The sequence below is a fragment of the Ambystoma mexicanum genome, chromosome 11 (assembly GCF_040938575.1).
Source record: "Ambystoma mexicanum isolate Mex_15411 chromosome 11, UKY_AmexF1_1, whole genome shotgun sequence".
In the NCBI taxonomy this organism is placed as follows: domain Eukaryota; kingdom Metazoa; phylum Chordata; class Amphibia; order Caudata; family Ambystomatidae; genus Ambystoma; species Ambystoma mexicanum.
This window is the reverse complement of record NC_090934.1, coordinates 1,467,486,431-1,467,507,190: the sequence shown is the minus strand read 5'-3', so window position 1 is coordinate 1,467,507,190 and position 20,760 is coordinate 1,467,486,431. Positions and strand designations below refer to the sequence as shown.

The window sequence follows — 20,760 nt, the reverse complement described above, 5'->3', positions numbered from 1 at the left end:
CTGATAGCGTGCCCTGGTTGTACCTAGAAGTGTGCCTATTAACGAGCCTTGGCTGATTTTAGAAGTGTGCCTAATTTCCTCTCGGTACAAAGTTGATTCTAGAAGTGTATATAATACCACCACTCTGGCATAGCGGGATTTGACAGTGCCCCTAATAACATCACTGTACCAAAGTCTTGAAAGTCTACCCTATATAGGGTGAACGGGTGAAGTGGACGCCCTATATCGGGTGAAGTATGGGGATGGAAAGGGTGAAGTATGGGGATGGAAAGGGTGAAGTATGGGGATGGAAAGGGTGAAGTATGGGGATGGAATGGGCAAAGCATGGGGATGGAATGGGCAAAGCATGGGGATGGAACGGATGAAGGGTGTGGATGGAACGGATGAAGGGTGTGGATGGAACCGATGAACTGACGTAGAATGGGTGAAGTAGGTGGAACGGGTGAAATGGTAGAACGGATGAAGTAGGTGAATGAACGGGTGATGTGCTTGGAACCAGCGAAGTGGGGGGAACTAGTAGAGTGGGTGGAACGAGGGAAGTGGTACAAATAGTTAAGTGAATGGAACGTGTGAAGATGACGTATGTGGATGGATGATGCATGGAGTAAGGATAACATGGGTAGAACGAATGAAAGGATCAGTGCGAAGATGACTTATGTGTATGGATGATGCATGGACAAAGGATAACGTGGCTAGAACGAATGACGGGAGTAGTGCATAAAATGGTGGAGGGCATAAAATGGTTGAAGTGCATGGAACGGATGGGAGTGCATGGAACGGATGGGAATGCATGGAACGGGTTGGAGTGCACAGAATGGCGGGACGTACATGAAATGGTTTGGAGGGCATGAAATGTCTGAAAGAACACTGAAAGGAATGGTCTCAGTGCTTGAAACGGTCGTAATGCATAGAACAGTTGGAGTACATGGAACGGATGAAGTTCATGGAAGTATTGGAGTGGGCGCGATCTCAAGCACCTACAGTAAACCACCATACTCACATCTCCACGCTTACTCTCTTCTTTACACCACCACTCAAATAGAACACAGCGATACTATGACACCATTCGGTATAGCTGTTCTCATACCATCTGCCTCATACTCCCCATCACTCTAACTAAACACTGCTGGCTACACACCCCCAGCCAGGCGTTCTCCTCAGGCATAACACAGCCATGATCGGTCTGGATAATTCTTGCCAGAACGAACACATACTATTGACCTCCCAACCACCACACCTACCGCTAAGAAGCAGCTATGACACAAATGCCACACCAGCTGCACACATATCCGGTGCTCACACGCACCTTTGACTCTCTCTACTCTCTCAACTGACTTGAACTTCGGTTCCCAAGGGCGTTCAACCTACCAGCGCCTTCAGACCATACCAATGGTATATAAGGCGCTATATAAATGCAAAGTAACATAACATAACAGGAAGAGAGGGATTTTGCCAAGGAGTTGGTGGGAGAAAGGAGACATGTTGCTCAGGCCATCCCTATCCTTAAGTCAATACAAAGGAGGATAGACCCTTCCCTTGTTAACCCCAATCTCACTAGGGAAGGAAACCCCAGAATTGAAAAGCTTTTCAGGGCAGCCCATTCTGACCCACTGTACATAAGGGGACATCTCAAACCAGACTCCCTGGTTGTTACAAACACCCGTAAGAGGGCGGGAACACCCTTGTCATCGTCCGAAGCTCCCCCCGACAAGGAGAGCAAGAAGATTTATGGCTTGCGCAGGAAAGTAGCCTCCACTTCCGCCTACCAGGCAAGGATTGCAAACTCCACCACCCTGCTGGCTAGTTACAACTGCCATCAATGGGAAGAAGTCACGGCTCTCATAGACTCCGCCCCAGAACCCTTAAAAAGCCAATTGGCACGAGTTTCGGCCGAGGGGAGAGCCGTATCAGGTTGCATTTTAAAATCAACCTTTGATGCCGCGGATAACGCCGGCAGATTAATTGCTGAAAGCACGGTCATTAAGAGGCATGCTTGGCTACGGCAGTCTGGTTTCAAGGCCGAGACCCAAGCATCATTGATAGATAAGCCGGTGGAGCCGGATCTATTGATGGAAAGGCGGTCGAGGACGCGCTAAAGAATGCCAAGTACGAGACACTCAAGTCCCTAGGGCAACTAACCAGAGAGGGAATGGCAATTTTCGTCGGCCTCGCGGACAAAACTCCCAAAGAGGCTCAAACTATTCCCAAGGCAAGGGTACTACATGGAACACTAACCCGCAGTCTACCCAGAGTTATGGCAGGGGTAACAAAAGAGGTTGTGGTAGGGGTAGAGGCAGTCCCAATAAAGGAGGGGGCACACCTCCACCAAAACAGTGACGCTCCGTTCAGGGTCCCTTCTCACGCATCCCCAGTAGGGGGACGCATTTCCATCTTCACACAAGCTTGGGAAGGGATCACATCAGACAGATGGGTGCTGTCCACAGTGTCCGCAGGATACTGCATAGAACTTCTAGAGCGTCCCCGAAACCACCCTCCACGACAAAGAATACACTCCTTAGACCACCAGAAGATCCTACCCGAAGAGATCGAAATTCTTCTCGCAAAGGACGCGATAGAACCCGTCCCGGGACACCAGGTAAACAAGGGTATTTATTCAACCTACTTCCTTGTGCCAAAAAAAGATTTGACAATGCGCCCAGTATTGGATTTACGGCCGGCAAACAAGTATGTCAAGCCCCAATAATTTCGCATGACTACTCTCCAAGAGGTAATTCCCCTCCTAAAAAAGGGGGATTACATGGCAACATTGGATATAAAAGATGCTTATTTTCATATTTCCATGTTCGCAGCGCACAGAAAATATCTGCGCTTCAAGGTGGACAGTCAGCACTACCAGTTAAAGGTACTGCCCTTCGGGATAGCCTCGGCTCCAAGGGTATTCACCAAGGTACTGGCGGTGGCGGCGGCACACCTACGCAGGGAGGCAATCCCAGTGTACCCTTATCTGGACGACTGGCTCATCACGGGGGAGACCCCAGTAATTTGCAGGACAAACATTCAAAGAACTATCGACCTCCTCTTCAAATTGGGCTTCTCCATAAATGAGAAAAAATCAAGTCTGGTGCCCAGCACCTCCAAGCAGTTCCTAGGAGCTGTTCTAAATACTTAAGACGGGTTGGCTTTTCCTTCAGAGGAAAGAATTTGGAATATACTACTGCAAATTCCGCAATATCAAACCAGTCGCCAGATAACAGTACGCAAAGCAATGCGTTTGCTGGGCATGATGGCGTCATGTATTTACCTGTTCCTCCATGCGCGCCTGCGCATGCGTCCCATGCAAGAATGGTTGGCGAAACTGTGGTCTCAGGCAAGTGGTCAGTGGGACGATCTAGTGGTCGTTTCGCCAACACTTGTACAAAGCCTCCACTGGTGGACAAGAGCCAATCTATCCAAGGGGAAACCCTTTTACGATCCTGAGATACAGGCGGTAGTCACGACGGACGCATGCCTGACAGGATGGGGACCTCACCATCTCCACCACACAGCTCAGGGTCTCTGGTCTCACACAGTGGCCAAGAATCACATCAACCTGCTAGAGCTTCTGGCAGTTTTCAGAGCACTTCAAGCGTTCGAGCCCCAACTACTGAACCTGTCTGTGCAGATCCGGACGGACAGCACTATAGCCATGTTCTACCTGAACAAGCAAGGAGGGACTCATTCGTCAAATCTGTCCAAACTTGCCCAGAAAATTTGGATATGGGCACTCAGACGGAACATTCTGTCATCTCAACATGTTCCAGGGGATCTCAATGCTCTAGCGGACGCTTTGAGCAGAGATCCCCTTCCGGAGGAACACGAATGGTGTCTACACAGAGATATCGTAGAAGATCTCTTCTCTCAGTGGGGTTTGCCCACTATAGACCTATTCGCCACAAGCGAAAACAGACAGTGCCCAGGATTCGCATCCAGGTTTCCCCAACCAGACTCCCTGGGGAACGCCCTGTGGATGAACTGGTCAGGGATGTTTGCGTACGCTTTTCCACCAACTCCTCTCATCAGGAAGGTGGTGAACAAGATGAACAGAGAGTCGATGACGCTCGTCCTAGTTGCTCCCATGTGGGTGAGACAACCGTGGTTTCCACACCTACGCAGACTCTCGGTGTGCGATCCCATCCAACTCCCGGGCTGGTACAACCTTTTGTCCCAGCACCAAGGTCAGAAGGTGCATCCTCAACCCAACTCCATGAACCTAGCAGCATGGCTGCCGAGGTCATAGTTTGGACATCTCAATTTACCACAGAGGTGTATGGACATCCTAAAAGAGTCTAGGAAACCGAACACGAGGCATTGCTACTTCGACAAATGGAAGAGATTCGTTATCTGGTGCCAGTATAAACAAATCAACCCAGTTGATTACACTCCTTCCACTATTGTGACATACATGCTCCACCTGCTGGACGCAGGGTTGGTTTTCAACTCACTAAAGGTACACCTGGCAGCACTGTCAGCGTACACCCCCTCACATAGCAAGGTGTCGTGGTGGAAGTTACCCGTGGTTAAAGCCTTCATGGAAGGAGTAAAGAGACTTCATCCTCCTATATCTAACCCACCACCAGGATGGGACCTGAAAGTGGTGCTATCTAAACTCATGGGCCCCCCATTCGAGCCCATACATAAGACAAGTCTCAAGCACCTGACCTATAAGACTGCCTTCTTAGTAGCCATTACATCCATAAGAAGGGTCAGTGAAATTCAGGCTCTGTCAGTGCAGGATCCTTTCTTTACTATTCATAAGGATAAGCTGGCTTTACGGACACACCCTAGGTTCTCACCTAAGTTTATTTTCAAAATTCTATGTAAACCAGTCCATCGAGCTTCCGGCTTTCTTCCAAAACCCACAAAGCTCGGCTGAGGTTAAACTACACACCCTAGATGTGCGTAGGGCAGTCCTTTACTACTTAAACAAGACCAGACCGCTTAGAAAGACAGATAAACTGTTTGTCTCCGTAGCCACAGGCAAAGAGGGAGATCGCGTCTCTAAGGGTGCCATCTCCAAGTGGATTGTCAACTGTATCCAGTTGTACTCTCTTTCTGACAAAACTTTGCCTTTTACGCCCAGAGCCCACTCGACAAGAGGCATTGAGGCCACTCTGGCTTTCATTGCAAATGTTCCCCTTGACACCATTTGCAAAGCAGCTACTTGGAGCTCTATTCACACTTTTACTCAGCACTACTGCATTGACACCCATTCCAAGACAGATACTCAAGTGGGACAAGCGGTTCTAAGACACCTGTTTGCTCATGACCCTTCTCGCATCCCACCTCCTTCTTCTAACACTGCTCGCTAATCTATGCACAGCATGTGATCTAAGCAGATTCCACTTGCCTCAGAAGGGATACATTACTCACCGTAATCGTATTTCTGATGCTTGTATCTGCTTAGATTCACATGCGACCCACCCTTCCTCTCCTCTGAGAGAAGGCGCATGGATGCTTGTAGTCTTACCTTATCTATCTTGAATCTGCTTGGATCATCTGTACTCGCGCTACTCCTCATGCTACCTCATGTCAGGAAAAATACAATCTGAGGGTCCTAGACGCGTGAGGGATCATGGGTACGGTGGACGTCACACTAGGGATAGTGTTACTGGCACGCCCTGTGTCGACGCCCAATTTTCGAGTTTCGAAAAACAAACTGTAATACTCCGCAGCTTCCACTAGATGTCGGCCTATGCACAGCATGTGCATCTAAGCAGATACAAGCATCATAAATACGATTACGGTGAGTAATGTATCCCATATAGTGATGTTCTAGCAGTAAAAGACGGACACACAGGTGGAAAGTTGATTGCCAAAAACTTTTATTAACAACCAAAAATGAGGGAAATGAGAGGAAAACCTAACTAGCACTATCTCAAAGAGGGGTGTCCCTGCCTCAACAAAACTAGCTAATGAAACACTGTGTCAGAATGTCCAGGTAAAGTTTGCCGTCCTGTGTCTAAATCCTAGCCTGTCCCACACAAGCTAAAGTCAATATAATGTGCAATGGTAAATGTCCTTTGACTGCCGACCTCCAGCCCGACCTTGTAGCTCAAACATACAAGTTCCACAAGACTCCAGGGGCTGAGTCCCTTTCCCAGAGTCTTTCCAGCAAATGAAAACAAGTTAAAGTTCCACAAGACTCAAGTGCTTGGCTTCTTTTCTCAGTACCCGCTTCCTGGTCTACTCTCCTGCCAAGTAGGGTACACAACCTCCTCATTCACCCACTGCCTTGGTTTACTCTCCTGCCAAGGTCTGTGGGTACTGATTAAATATGCAAAGTTCGTATTTCTCAGTGTTTATCTTCGCACCATGGGCCCCAGACCCCCCGTGTATAATTATTCTGCCTCTTTGGTTTCTCCTATGTCTTGCCTCCAGCCTCCTGCCCCCTCTGCCTCCCAAACCTTGGGATCACCCACCCTGGTACCTGTAGGGTCTGGGCCGCCCCTCTCTGGTTGCTCACAGCTTTCCCAGGGGCTTCATCGGCTTTCTGGCATCCTCACCGACCTTCTGCGTGCTTCTTCTGCTGTTCGGCATCCGTCTCCCGGCACTCTTGTGGCTCTGGTTACCGGCAAGCAGCTTTCCTTTGCTCTTGTCTGCTTCCCATGCTGCAAGTCTTCTGCGAGTGCGGTTCTCTCCGTGACGCAATGTTCTTCTTCCTCATGCCAGCCTTCGCGTATGTGAAGCCTCTCGTGAGCCAGCCACCGCGTATCTGAAGCCTCTTGTGGTCCGCGCCAGACCAAGAATGAAGATGCCATCCTGCAGTTCCCTCTCTGCCTTTGAATGACAGCGGGCAAATCGTGTCCTTGCAAAGGCTAGAGCACGTACTGCCGTTCGCGTTGGTAATCATTGCTCTCAACCTCTTTGTCGTCTCAGTAGTTATTACCTGTGATGTATTACAACCGTACATGGGGGTTTCAGGTAATGTGGAGATGGATGGGGTTTCAGGGAAGGTGGGAGGGGGAAAGGGATATCGTGTTCTCCCAAGCTGGTCACTACTCTGTGGGGTCCTCCCTCCACTTGAGATCCTCACCCTGAGCACCACACCCAGGGGGAATATCGGGTATCGGCCTCCCCTTCCTGGCCTCATGAAAAGCGGCTTCCCCATCTAAAGCAGTGACAACACTTTGAAATTCGTCACACTAAATATAAAATGTGGCTCTGTCCACGGCCCTTGTTTTATGGTCCCTAGTGACACGTAAGACCTCACTTAATGCCTTCAAGACATTCTTGAAATTGTTCAACTTTGTTACAAGAATGTTTTTCTGCAGACGCCTGTACTTCGATACCCAGAATCCAGTTTCCCCCAAACCCTTAGTTCTCTCTGTATCACATTAGGGGGGGATGAGATGTTAGTATTTTTAGTAGTTTGTTCTTTTAGTTTCATTAGAGGGTTATATTTTTTTTAGACCCTTGATTGGATATTTCTTAAACTGCACTATAGTTGTTTGGAATGCTTCCATGCTGGCTCACATCCTCTTGAAGAGCATGGCCTGTACTCGGCCAATGCTACCTCAAAGAGGTGTCCCATCCATACTGCGCCTACCTAACCTGTACGAATGGGATCACTTCCGGTCTTGTTGTAGTAGTGTGGGGCTGCGTAGGAGTTCCGAAACCACTACTCACCCCTGTAATCCCGCAATGCAGCAGTAATTTCATCACACACCCAGTTTATTTTCCTAAATAGCATATGTCCAGCCCTGAAAGGGAATAAAGTTCGATGTTAAGGAATGAATGACTTTGTAGTTGTATCGCTCACTAGAGAAAGCCCCATTGCTTACATCTGTCTTATATTGATCACGGCTCTGGCTGTAAAGTCTCTGTTAGTGCTATAGCCCATGAGCTGTTACGTTGCATCAGATCTGATAAGATGGCACTTATGCCAATCCACCAACCTTGTGTATTTTTCCGAGAGTAAGTCCACTATAGTGAAGTTGCCTATTACTATAATCGGCAGAGCTGCAACCATATTTTCTCGCTGCACTTTCTCCGGAGACTACTGTAGGTTGTTGCCTGGAGATTTGGTTGTTTCAGTATTGGTGTTTGTGGTTACGTCTGATTGAGGAGTAATTCAGGGTTTTCTTTCACATAGTGCACGCTGCGTTGGACAAGGTTGACTTGGCGCTGGACCAGGGAGATCCACTGGCCTTGTTTGAAGCTCTGCGGTTGCAAGTACTGGGACTGCGTGGATTGCAGCGTGATAACAGCGACTGGTACCTAAAGCAACTTCAAGCCGACAAGCAGCAGAAAATCGAGGTAGGCAAACTGACACCATACGTGTGCCCTGCGCCTAAACGTTGTGTAGAAAATATATGTCTAGGTCATATTATACAGGGAAGCCATGACTCCTGAACAGCAGCCTTTTTAACTTTTCGTTTACCGTAAAGATGCCTGGAACCATGCCGTATTAAAGGACACCTCTGGTAATATCTAAGCAGCTATGTAAGGTTTGTATTGAGTTGCCGTCGGCGTAGGAGCACCCTCCCTGATGCAAGTCAGTACAGGAGACAGTTTGAGAAGTGACTATGGGGGGCTTGGGAATGTTAAAGTCCTCCAGCATGACAGTAAGGATGTTGGTGTGGAGTGGACTCAAGGGGAAGCTCCAGTTGAGGAAGAAGAGGGCCAGGATTTCAGTAGAGAGCCAGAACAGTGAGGAGTGGGAGGGAGGAGCTGAATAATGGCATATTCAAAAGAGGACGAGGTGACGTCCGGGGCATGGATGCACTGGTGAGGGCCTTATTCATAAATTGCCCCACTCCGAAGCCCTTCTGCACGGGTCGGAGTGGGGGAAAGTAGTAGCCCATGACGAGATCCGCTAGTGTTGCGGTCCTGAGGGGACATCCAGATTACTTTCTGGCAAGAAGTGAAAGTTGAGGGTGATCAGAGTCAAAGCGGTCCATACGGTTGGACGAGTTGGTTGTTGGAGAGGGAATGACATTCCAGAGGCCAAGTGAAAGCGCGGTAGCAGGAGGGGAGCAGGGGTTGTGTGGCAGCGGGAAAAGGGTCAGGTGCGTTTGGAGATAATGTGAGCTATGTTTGAGAAGGGCCAGTGCAGAGTCACAGGAGGTGAACAGGGAGGGGGCAGAATAGGTTTTTTGTTTGGCCATGTTGTGGCTCAAGGATTTCTAAGATGCGGAGGAGGACAGCCAGTACAAGGAGGCGTGGAGCAATTTAAAGGTGCACGATGGAGCGTGAAAGATGTAGGCAGGTGTAGACACCAGGGGAAGGGTGCAGCCCAAGTGGGAGAGTGCAGAAGACCAAGCAGCAAAAGAAGGATGGAGAAGAGGGGGTGATGACAGCTCGGAAAGAGCAAATATAATGTCTGAGGTGGGATAGAATGGGGACGACCCATTCTAGGTGACCAATTGACCGCAGGCCCAAAACATGATATCCCTCAGTTCTTCAAGGTGGAAGCAGGAGTCGGGCAAAGTGCTAGCTCGGCAAAGCTCTGCCTTGAGAAGGGGCTCCAGCCCTAGACCCTTTCCAGCCTTAAGATGCCTGAACAGGAAATTGCCCTTTTGGCCCTTAGCTGCAGGCGCTCCAGCAATTACAAGGGAGTTGACATGTCACATGACCATCTGGGGAGCCAATCGGTGTGCTTCAATTCTTCCTAACTGTATGGAGGCGTTGTAGGGCCAGGAAGCTTCAATTTTGAGATTTTGAGGCAGGACCCTGGGGTGTTGAAATAGGGTGGCCAACTGTCCTGGATTTCGCGGGATGGTCCCGCAATTAGGGACTCTGTCCTGCAGTTTGCAGAGTGGCTGTGCAGGACGCGCAGGTTGTCCCGACTTTCATCGGGACAACCTGCAAACTGAAGTGGCCATGTACACAGCATGGCACTGCCGCTTGCTGCTTTCTTTCCCTGGGCGGCTCTCCAGCCCCGGCTCCTTTTGAGCCTGCAGGTCGAGCTGTAACGCTCGACACCTGTCTTCATTCAAATGCTAAAGCTTTGTTCCTGGGGTCGTGATGGTCATGTTTGCAGTTAAAAAAACGTGACCATCACCTCCCAAAGACAAACCATTTGCATTTTAATTAAGCCAGGAATGAAGAGCCATTAAAAAAAATGTACATTAAAAAAGGGGCGTGCCAAATGTGAATGACATGACGTCATCGCCGCCTTGTGGGCAAGTGTTCCACGAAAGACTATCAAAGAGTTGGCCACCCTATGTGGAAATGCAACCTCTGGTATGGCATAATGTGAGAGAAAATGGCGTTCTTTTTTAATCCAGTCTCATGACATGGTCACATGACTCTGGGAGCAAATGAATGAGCTCAAGATGGCTTCCAGTCTTCCTGGCAAGATTGTGCCGAGTCCTTGCTGTTGGAGGCCAGTTGAGCTTTTCTTTTGAGGCTTTGAGCGTCCTCTGAGCACGTGCAATGCCCTTCTGCAAATGACCCACAGCTGGCAGGCAGTTCACATCCTATTCAAGTCTCTCTAGTTGGCCAGTAGTGCTCGCCATCTTGCTTTGGTCAGGGAGCCCCCATCCACTTAATGCCCTATAGACTTGCTCCTTATACAGCGACCTGCTCTCATAACCCAAACATCCCACCTCTCGGCGGCTCGGTGTGTAATAACGCAAGGACACCCACCCTCCCTCTCGTGCCCCTGCCCCAGTCGCCATGTCCCCTCTCGTGCCCCTCTCGGACCCCTGCCCCAGTCGCCATGTCCCCTCTCGTGCCCCTCTCGGACCCCTGCCCCAGTCTCCATGCCCCTCTCGGACCCCTGCCCCAGTCGCCATGCCCCTCTCGGACCCCTGCCCCAGTCGCCATGCCCCTCTCGGACCCCTGCCCCAGTCGCCATGCGTTGTTGAATATCTCACTGAGACCACATACTCTCATTCCTGATGCCTTCTGCTCATGACCTTTTCTCTGCATTATGTTCATAAAGAAATTCAAATGAACCTCCTGCCAGAGAGCTCTCATTTTGAACACATGTGAGCCCAGCCTGCGAGGATGAGATGAGAGCAGGGCGTCGCACACACCAGATATAGTGTAAATATCGCAAATAAAGGAAATCGTATCTTTTGTGATGTATAATTATCTATGCAAGTAAATTATGCAATATACTAATTCTACAGTCATGGAATTTACAGTGCATTTAGTGCAGTGTTCCCAATACTTTGTTGGAAGCATTTCAAGTTGCTGTCTGGCCTCACGGTCCACAGTTGTCTGGGAGCCTCTGTACATTGTGTGCTTGGAACTCATCCAGCTCGGGTTCTCTTTGCGGGGGACATTGATACGGTTTGGGACAAAGAGCAAGATGCGGCCTGTTGCAGAATCAGAGGCTTCTCTGGCCCCACCCTGAATGCCACCACCTGGGCACCTGTATTCCCCTTTATGGTGTTGTCTTGCCCAGACAAAGGTTTGCCATCAATGGTGCGGGGCCAGGTGGGCTGGGTGTGTCTGACAGCGTTGATGTTGCTCAGCTCAGCAGTGTGCAGAAGTGTCATCATGGGGATGGGGTGACTTGCCTTTCCCCGCCCCCAGATATCGAGCCTTCCTACTGCTTCCCTGGCTTTCCTTCCTATGCTGTGAGGCCTTCCGTGGCTGTAGTGTCTGGCTCAGTCCTTCAGGCCACAGGTCTCGGTGTCTAAGAAGAGTACATGATCTCGCTTCAGCACATGCTGTGCAAGGTGAGGCTTTGGCAGTGACTGAGGAACCTATGAGGTGAACCTTCAGGGCAAAGCATTCAGAAGAGGAGGCGGTGCGTCCTTTGGGGGGCCGGGGAGGGGGTGCTCCTGCATTGAGAGACTGCATACTGAAACTGCTGAAGCCTCACAGACGTTTCTGCAGCTGTCCAAACTGGTATATATGTCTTGTAATTTACAGACATCTGTTTATTAGGGCGAACATTGTGATCAATCAAAACAGAAGAATCCATTATTCCCTTTAAAGGTTTTCTGAATGAATCGCTATAAGGCACGTTTAACATTTAAAATTGCGGACATTATGGTGTTGCCATAATGCTCTTTGCTTTTATGCAAATCGCCATGATTGGCTTCTATATAGAAATACTGTGGTGTGCAATTCGGGAGCCACGCCCCTTGGCCCCACCTTATCCTTCCCAAAGCTCTGCCCCTCGTAAGAAACGACAGTTCCCCCAATAAATGTTTTCCATTTCCAGAGCTGATTATAATGAAGTGTAAATTTAAAGAACAATAGTTAATTAACTAAACAGATTTGGGGCGGAAGCATTGGTGCAGAGGCCCACCGGGAAATCTCCAGAGTTCCCTATAGGCCAGTCCACCCCTGGCCCGGGTGCAGAGGCCCACCGGGAAATCTCCAGAGTTCCCTATAGGCCAGTCACCCCTGGCCCGGGTGCAGAGGCCCACCGGGAAATCTCCAGAGCTCCCTATAGGCCAGTCCACCCCTGCTAACACTTCCCCTCCAGCGACATTGATATGAACGCAGTAACAGAACATAAATGCACCCCCTCCTCTGTGCCCCGCCCCCGCTGTATAGCTCTTCTCTGGTTACTTCTGGAAAGTGTTCCATTGTGTATCTGTGTTGTTCTATACCTCTGTAAAGCGCTCTGTTGCTTCTCAGAGCTAGGTCCGTGCTCGATAAACGTGAATAGTGCTGCGTCTGCTATCAAGTGTGTGGTCCTGCCGGGCTTGAGGGGGGGAATCCTGGGGCGGCTCCTGCGCTGCTCCCCTGGCACTCCATGATGTGGTCTAGGAAGGCTAGTGCAGGTTTCTTCAGTCTGGATGGGTATAGAGGTGTTGGGTTGTGCCAAGTCTCTTGATAAAGTGGCCATGTACGGAATTGACAGCACCACAGCTTCTAGTCCAGGCTTTTGTATTAATTGTGCAGAGTAGTGGCACCCAGTTTCTACCATGATTAATTGCTGTAGATGCAAATGTCTACTAGATAACCACTTTCAACCAAAATCAAATCAAATCATGGATGTTTAGAGTGTTGTGGTTACCCGGGTGCAAATGGTCCTCACTTTCTCTACCTTTCAAGAGTGAAAGACTGAGGCAGCTCATCCAATAACTGAGGCCTCGCCTGACCATCCTAGCGGAGTGCCCTAGCCAGTTAGCTCTTTGGATGGTCCAGCTCTGAGTCTGTGTGTTTGCTCGTATCCTGCTTTGCTTTCCCTGGACACATGAGTACCATGCATGCAAGGTTCTGGCTTCGGCTCAGGCATGAAAGTGTGGAGGCCTGGGACAGCGGTGCATGCGCTTTATATGTGTAATCGTGTTACTGCATGTGACTTGGCTGGTCTGACTGGCAGGCGTTTTCCTAAAATGTAAGCTGCAGCCGGGTCCTTTGGGAAAAGCTGCCATTGTTGCTTATCGCAGTGCCGTGTTCCAAACACTCTTGTCTATGTTGCTTCCCGGGGTGGTGCGGAGAGAACAACCGTGATGGTCGCTACAAATTACCTTTTTAAAGAAATGGACTCATTGTTCACGGTCAGGAAAGAAAAAGTAGAAAATATGCCTACCTATAGGATAACTGGATACATCGAACAAGAATTATAAGGACTAAGAGACATATAACCCACTAACCCTATGCTCAAATCTCAGCATACCTATGTCATAGGAAAATCCACACAACCATTTTCTCGCTCTGCAAACCGCACGCACTTCACCACACTGCAACAACAAACAAGCAACACATACACCCCACCAACAGCACACAAGGTCTCGCATCGGTCTGATATTCACACCAAAGCTCAGCTCACTGTGAAAACCAAACTGAAGCCGCCAACAGCACACCGCTCCTCTCACTTTCCTACTCCCTCTTCACCCGACTAATCCCTCCCGCCGCCTTCTCTGCAGATCCGCCTGAGCATCTAGGGACCAATTCCGCTGGTGACGGTCCACGGTACAAATACCTTTAACGTTACCTCATAAACACCAAGTCAGGGATGTGCAGCCACTTATGTTGCTCTGTCCATCGCCATTATCCAGTGGTACTTGCATGCATTCCAAACAGCTGGTTGGCTGCTCATGCTCTCATCCCCGTACCCATACATGCAGGATTTGTGTCTGATCTCTGCACTGTGCTGTACCGTCGACCTCCTGCCGACACAAGTAGTAGGGTGACCAGATTTAAAAAGTAAATAAACCAGGACAGGGCAACTAACATAAAAGTAGGACTAACTCTTGACAATGACTGTTAAGACACTACAATTCAGTAACGGTTGGAGGAGAAGGAAAAGTGTTACTGTTTGAATAAACACATATTGTCACAAACTACCACCATCTTAATTTGTAAAACACAGTATTCCTTCTGTGCAAGATTGTGCATTCCTGCCTGCCAGCTATGAAGACCTACAACCAATGGAAAAATAATCTTGAGAAAGAGGGACGGAGCACCCAAATCCGGGACAGTCCTGGCAAAACCGGGACGTTTGGTCACCCTACCAAAGAGTTAAACAAACTGACCTTGTGCCTGATCCAGCGCCCTCTGCCCCAGCATTGCAAATGGTTGTCATGGAAATGGAAGACCGACTCCCCTGATTGCTCGTCTGTCATTCCCATGGCTGGCATCTCACTTGTCTTTTTTCTTCTTAAGTGCTGAGGACTAGTTAAATGTTAAAGGTATTTGTACCGCGCATCGTCACCAATGGAATTGGTCCCCAGGCGCTCTGGCGGATATGTAAACGATAAGGTGGGATGGGTTATTAAGGTGGAAAGGGAGTAGGATAGTGAGAGGAGTGGTGTTCTGTTGGCACCTTCAACTCGGTATACACCGGGTGCTGAGCTTTGGTGCGGGTATTGGATTGGTGTCAGTCTACGTGTGCTGTTGCTCCGGCATATGTGTTGTTGCAGTGTTGTGAAGTGCGTGCGGCTTGTTGTGTGAGTTTTTTGAGTGAGATAAGTATACAGAGTTTGAGCTTATATTGGTTAGTGGGTTGCCTATAGCATGCTAATTAACATTCACAGTTTTGTCTAAGTGGGGCACTAGTTGACCTTCACAATCCTGTCTAGATGCGGTGCAGGTTAATGTTTAGAATTCTGTCTGGATGTGGGCATGCCAATATTCACAACTCTATCTAAGTGCGGGCATGCCAACATTCAAAGTCCCATCTAGATGCGACACCGACTAATAATATTCACAGTTCTATCTGAGTGTGGACATGCTAATATTCACAATTCTATGCATGTGTGGACATGCCAATATTCACAATTCTATCCGAGTGTGGACATGCTAATATTCACAATTCTATGCATGTGTGGACATGCTAATATTCACATTTCTATCCGAGTGTGGACATGCTAATATTCACAATTCTATGCATGTGTGGACATGCTAATATTCACATTTCTATCCGAGTGTGGACATGCTAATATTCACAATTCTATGCAGGTGTGGACATGCCAATATTCACAATTCTATCCGAGTGTGGACATGCCAATATTCACAATTCTATCCGACTGTGGACATGCCAATATTCACAATTCTATCTGAGTGTGGACATGCCAATATTCACAATTCTATCCGACTGTGGACATGCCAATATTCACAATTCTATCTGAGTGTGGACATGCCAATATTCACATTTCTATCCGAGTGTGGACATGCCAATATTCACAACTCTATCTAAGTGCGGGCATGCTAACATTCAAAGTCCCATCTAGATGCGACACTGACTAATAATATTCACAGTTCTATCTGAGTGTGGACATGCTAATATTCACAATTCTATGCAGGTGTGGACATGCTAATATTCACAATTCTATCCGAGTGTGGACATGCTAATATTCACAATTCTATCCGAGTGTGGACATGCCAATATTCACAACTCTATCTAAGTGCGGGCATGCTAACATTCAAAGTCCCATCTAGATGCGACACCGACTAATAATATTCACAGTTCTATCTGAGTGTGGACATGCTAATATTCACAATTCTATCCGAGTGTGGACATGCCAATATTCACAACTCCTATCTAAGTGCGGGCATGCTAACATTCAAAGTCCCATCTAGATGCGACACCGACTAATAATATTCACAGTTCTATCTGAGTGTGGACATGCTAATATTCACAATTCTATGCAGGTGTGGACATGCTAATATTCACAATTCTATCCGAGTGTGGACATGCCAATATTCACAACTCTATCTAAGTGCGGGCATGCTAACATTCAAAGTCCCATCTAGATGCGACACCGACTAATAATATTCACAGTTCTATCTGAGTGTGGACATGCTAATATTCACAATTCTATGCAGGTGTGGACATGCTAATATTCACAATTCTATCCGAGTGTGGACATGCCAATATTCACAACTCTATCTAAGTGCGGGCATGCTAACATTCAAAGTCCCATCTAGATGCGACACCGACTAATAATATTCACAGTTCTATCTGAGTGTGGACATGCTAATATTCACAATTCTATGCAGGTGTGGACATGCTAATATTCACAATTCTATCCGAGTGTGGACATGCCAATATTCACAATTCTATCCGAGTGTGGACATGCCAATATTCACAATTCTATCTGAGTGTGGACATGCTAATATTCACAATTCTATGCAGGTGTGGACATGCTAATATTCACAATTCTATCCGAGTGTGGACATGCCAATATTCACAATTCTATCCGAGTGTGGACATGCTAATATTCACAATTCTATCCGAGTGTGGACATGCCAATATTCACAATTCTATCTGAGTGTGGACATGCCAATATTCACAATTCTATCTGAGTGTGGACATGTTAGTATGCATAGACATGCATAATAGGCCACCAGCAGTTAAGGGTTTTTTGCATCTTTTTTTTTTTTTTTAAGGGGCTGCTGGCCTCTCTCTCGTTGGTTGTCTCGGGCTGCTTATGGCAATAGTTGTGTGTTTGGGAAGCTGTGCCATGATGGCATTGGCCCGCATCCCCAGAGGGCCCAACAACCCTGCTGTTATTGCCTCGACATTCTCCTGCTAAAGCAGAAAGAATGATTTGCACGTGGAAGACACGCCATTTGCTTACTTTGCCCGTGGCGAATTAAAGCACGCAATGAGCGTTTCCGTTTTTTCTTTTTCTTTTAAAGACCACCTACCATCTTACACAGTTTTTTCAAAACAAAAGGTGGTGAGCGCGTGACCTAAAGCTGTATTCTTTTGTATTTTGAAAAAAAGAATCTGTTGTGATTTTCAGCCTCTACTTTTACCCCGACAAATACATCTCGTTTGAAAAACTGTCTGACAAAATCTCCTTGGGAAAGCCTCTTTTCCTTCTTCAGGCAAAGTGCCGCTTTGCCATGCCTGTGCAAGTAGCGGTCCCAGTTACTAGCCACCCAATGCATTGCCTCTTGAGCTCTGTATTGGCCCAACCCACCTGTCTTTGAATGTGAAATTGCATCATTTCCTGATCATGAACTGCAAGGAGAGTCCTCGTGCTCATTACTACTCAGGGTTGCTTTGAGCTCCCTTGGAAGTTTGTTTGACAGATCACTGTTCAGTAGTGTGCAGGCCTGGATAGACCCCAATCTTCTAACTCCAGTGCGGGCGCGCTTTCACGGAAAGTTTCATTCTATCCGATCATCTCCCCTTCCTTGGTTCACACTTTACTGTGCCAGTGTGCGTGGGCCTGATTGAATTCTCCGGAATCTCTTCATGAAGCCGAGCGGGTCCAGGTTGGAGACCATCCTACTTGGGACTGATCCATTTTAGGACACTACTAACAATGTTCTAGAGGAGGATTCCTTGGGCACAGTTTCAGATTTTGGGGTCCCCTTCCCCTCCAGACACCCCTTTCAATGAGTCGGGGACCACCCCTCACCAGAGGACAGAGATGCTGAATCTGGCGGCTTCGCATAAAGTGGTAGACTCCTTGCTCCTTGCACATTTTACCTCCGAAGGAAAGTGAGGAAAGCCAATTGCCCCGTTACTGTATCCGGCCAGGCTAAGCGTTGCCTATAAAGGCAAGCCTAACATGCCAGCAGTGCCATGCGTGGAGCACTGCCCCTGCATCACCCGTGCCATGCACATCTTAAAGAAAGACATGAAGCTACCCCCATCCGTCACACCTGCGTTCACGCCAGCCTCTGCTGAACTGATAACGTTGAAGCTCACAGGAACTAGCGAGTAACCCAACCCAGGGCCTTAGCCTGCACTGTATCGCTCACCGCACATGCTACTTACTACACAGCCAACCTCAGTGCACATCAGATGCAGAGATCACCTCACTGCTGCAGTTTGCAGCACTTTTTGGATCCTACCTTACACCAGCCGGTTACCTTATACAGGCAAACCTCAGCCTTACCGCCTTGCATCCTGAAGGAGGCTCGTATGGATCAGACACTGGTGGTGTACAGCAAATGCACTATCAGAAAAGGGTGCAGTGGTATGAATATTACACCAATGTCAGGTGAGCACTATACAAGCTACCTTGGTATTGAAATAAACCTGTGGTTCCAGGCACAGATTATGGCTATTGGGAGTACATGTGATGCTTAGGGAGTTGGAAAGAAAAGTCAAACCCTTCCAGGAAACCATGCTCCGGAGCTAGGATTAGGGCCAGTAAATGAGATGAATGGGTCGATGCTTAGGGAGTTTGAAAGAAAAGTCAAACCCTTCCAGGAAACCATGCTCCGGAGCTAGGATTAGAGCCAGTAAATGAGAAGAATGGGTCGATGCTTAGGGAGTTTGAAAGAAAAGTCAAACCCTTCCAGGAAACCATGCTCCGGAGCTAGGATTAGGGCCAGTAAATGAGATGAATGGGTCGATGCTTAGGGAGTTAGAAAGAAAAGTCAAACCCTTCCAGGAAACCATGCTCCGGAGCTAGGATTAGGGCCAGTAAATGAGATGAATGGGTTGATGCTTAGGGAGTTAGAAAGAAAAGTCAAACCCTTCCAGGAAACCATGCTCCGGAGCTAGGATTAGGGCCCGTAAATGAGATGAATGGGTTGATGCTTAGGGAGTTAGAATGAAAAGTCAAACCCTTCCAGGAAACCATGCTCGGGAGCTACGATTAGGACCAGAAAATGAGATGAATGGGTCGATTCTTAGGGAGTTAAAAAGAAAAGTCAAACCCTTCCAGGAAACCAGGCTCCGGAGCTAGGATTGGGGCTAGTAACCGAGATGAATGGGTTGATGTTTAGGGAGTTAGAAAGAAAAGTCAAATTCTTCCAGGAAACCATGCTCCGGAGCTAGAATTAGGGCCAGTAAATGAGATGAATGGGTCGATGCTTAGGTAGTTAGAAAGAAAAGTCAAACCCTTCCAGGAAACCATGCTCCGGAGCTAGGATTAGGGCCAGTAAATGAGATGAATGGGTCGATGCTTAGGGAGTTAGAAAGAAAAGTCAAATTTATTTACTTGTATACAGGAGGAACAATGCTCTTTTGATCACAATGCAACATACAATAGATAAGAAATCAGATTGGACGGGAAGCAGTGTCTTCTTACAATGGGGTGAGTTTGAGGGATAGTCTGACCAGGTTGTGGGGGGGAGTAAATGGAACAGTCACCGGGGACAATACATGGGTGGACATACGTAGATTAAGGACAATGAACATGTTTAAGTGCAGGTAGACGGTACGGCCAGCTGTGCTTGGGATGTGACTGTGATGGGTGAAGTAACTAGAGTTGAGGCCGAAGTGATGAACAGGGACAGGTTAGAGGCGAGGGGAAAAATGTTAGCTAAGAGGTAGATCTGAGGTTGGTTAAGAGCAGAGGCATCACTAGGAAGGTTGTGGGGGGGCTAAAGCCACGGGTCTTTTGGTTGTAGCCCAAGATAGAAGCTCAGGGGCTACAACCAAAAGGCTAGCTGGCCCCGAGTCCAGACAGTCCCGACATTAGCCTAGCCCCTAATCTTTTCCAGACCTAGCAACACTCCTGGTTAAGAGGGTAACTCGGAGGCGAGGGAGGAGGTAGGCTTTTCCTTTTGGTTTTGAATAAATCGGTGTGGGCTGTTTCTTCAATGTCAAGGGCAAGAGAATTCCATGCAAGTGGAGCTAGAAGAGAGAGAGAGCGGAAGTGAGAGGAAGCACAGGGAGGGTGGGGGTGCCACAAGGGTAGCCGAGGAGGCAGAGCAGAGATTACGAAAAGACTTGTTATGTTGGATTGGGGGGATAGATACAGTGGTGCCTTACCGTGGATAGATTTGTAAACCAGACTGGGGGGGTGGGAGGGCTACATGTTGTCACTTTGAAATAATTCTATATTCCTGCCCCTCCGAAGTGGCAAAATGACGGAAGTGTGAATTTTGTTTGCCGTGCCATACATCGATTTGAACATGTGTGTTAGAAATGTTATAACCAGGTGATGTTTATAAAACCTACTATACACGGATGAACGCTGTTTTTGTGGAACTGCTCTTCCATTGCTACTGCGTGTTATGGCTTTTCTGATGTAACGCCCCTCGTTCTGGTGTGAAATGCCGAGCTTGTTTTGGGTGTGGGCAGCCAGTGTGCGTGCAGTCTGTCTGGACACGCACACACGCGTGAATGAGTGCACGGCTACACACAGCAGCCCCTTGAGTGCCGCCAGGCGGCTTGCTCTGATGTGCCTGTGAGCACAGGGCAGCGGGGCATGTTTTCCGGGGGGTGTAAGTGGAGCATGTCTGGGGACTCATTGTGTCTGCTTCTCTCCCCAGAATGGCCTGGCAGGCCCCCTGCAGAAGGACGAACTACAGGCCGGCGTGGACGCGGCCAACGGCTCTGCACAGCAGTACCAGAGAAGTAAGACCCTGCAGCTGGGGGCTCAGCTCCACGTGATGCCGTGGAGGGTGGAGGGTGGGGGGGGGCAAGGGCTAATGTCAGTGGTGAGTCAGCACTGTGTCCAAAACCAAGGCGCCCATTCACTGGCG

The 20,760-nt window shown here is 48.4% G+C and overlaps 1 protein-coding gene across 2 annotated transcripts in view; it reads left to right on the top strand.

Annotated features, from left to right (window-relative positions):
• Positions 1-20,760, top strand: part of IQGAP1 (IQ motif containing GTPase activating protein 1) — a 473,401-nt gene that overhangs the window by 223,175 nt on the left and 229,466 nt on the right. For both annotated transcript variants that reach the window (XM_069625145.1, XM_069625146.1), the window contains 2 exons: positions 8,093-8,256; positions 20,548-20,632. In XM_069625145.1, coding sequence (XP_069481246.1) covers positions 8,093-8,256; positions 20,548-20,632 — 249 coding nt within the window. The remainder of the gene's footprint in view (positions 1-8,092; positions 8,257-20,547; positions 20,633-20,760) is intronic.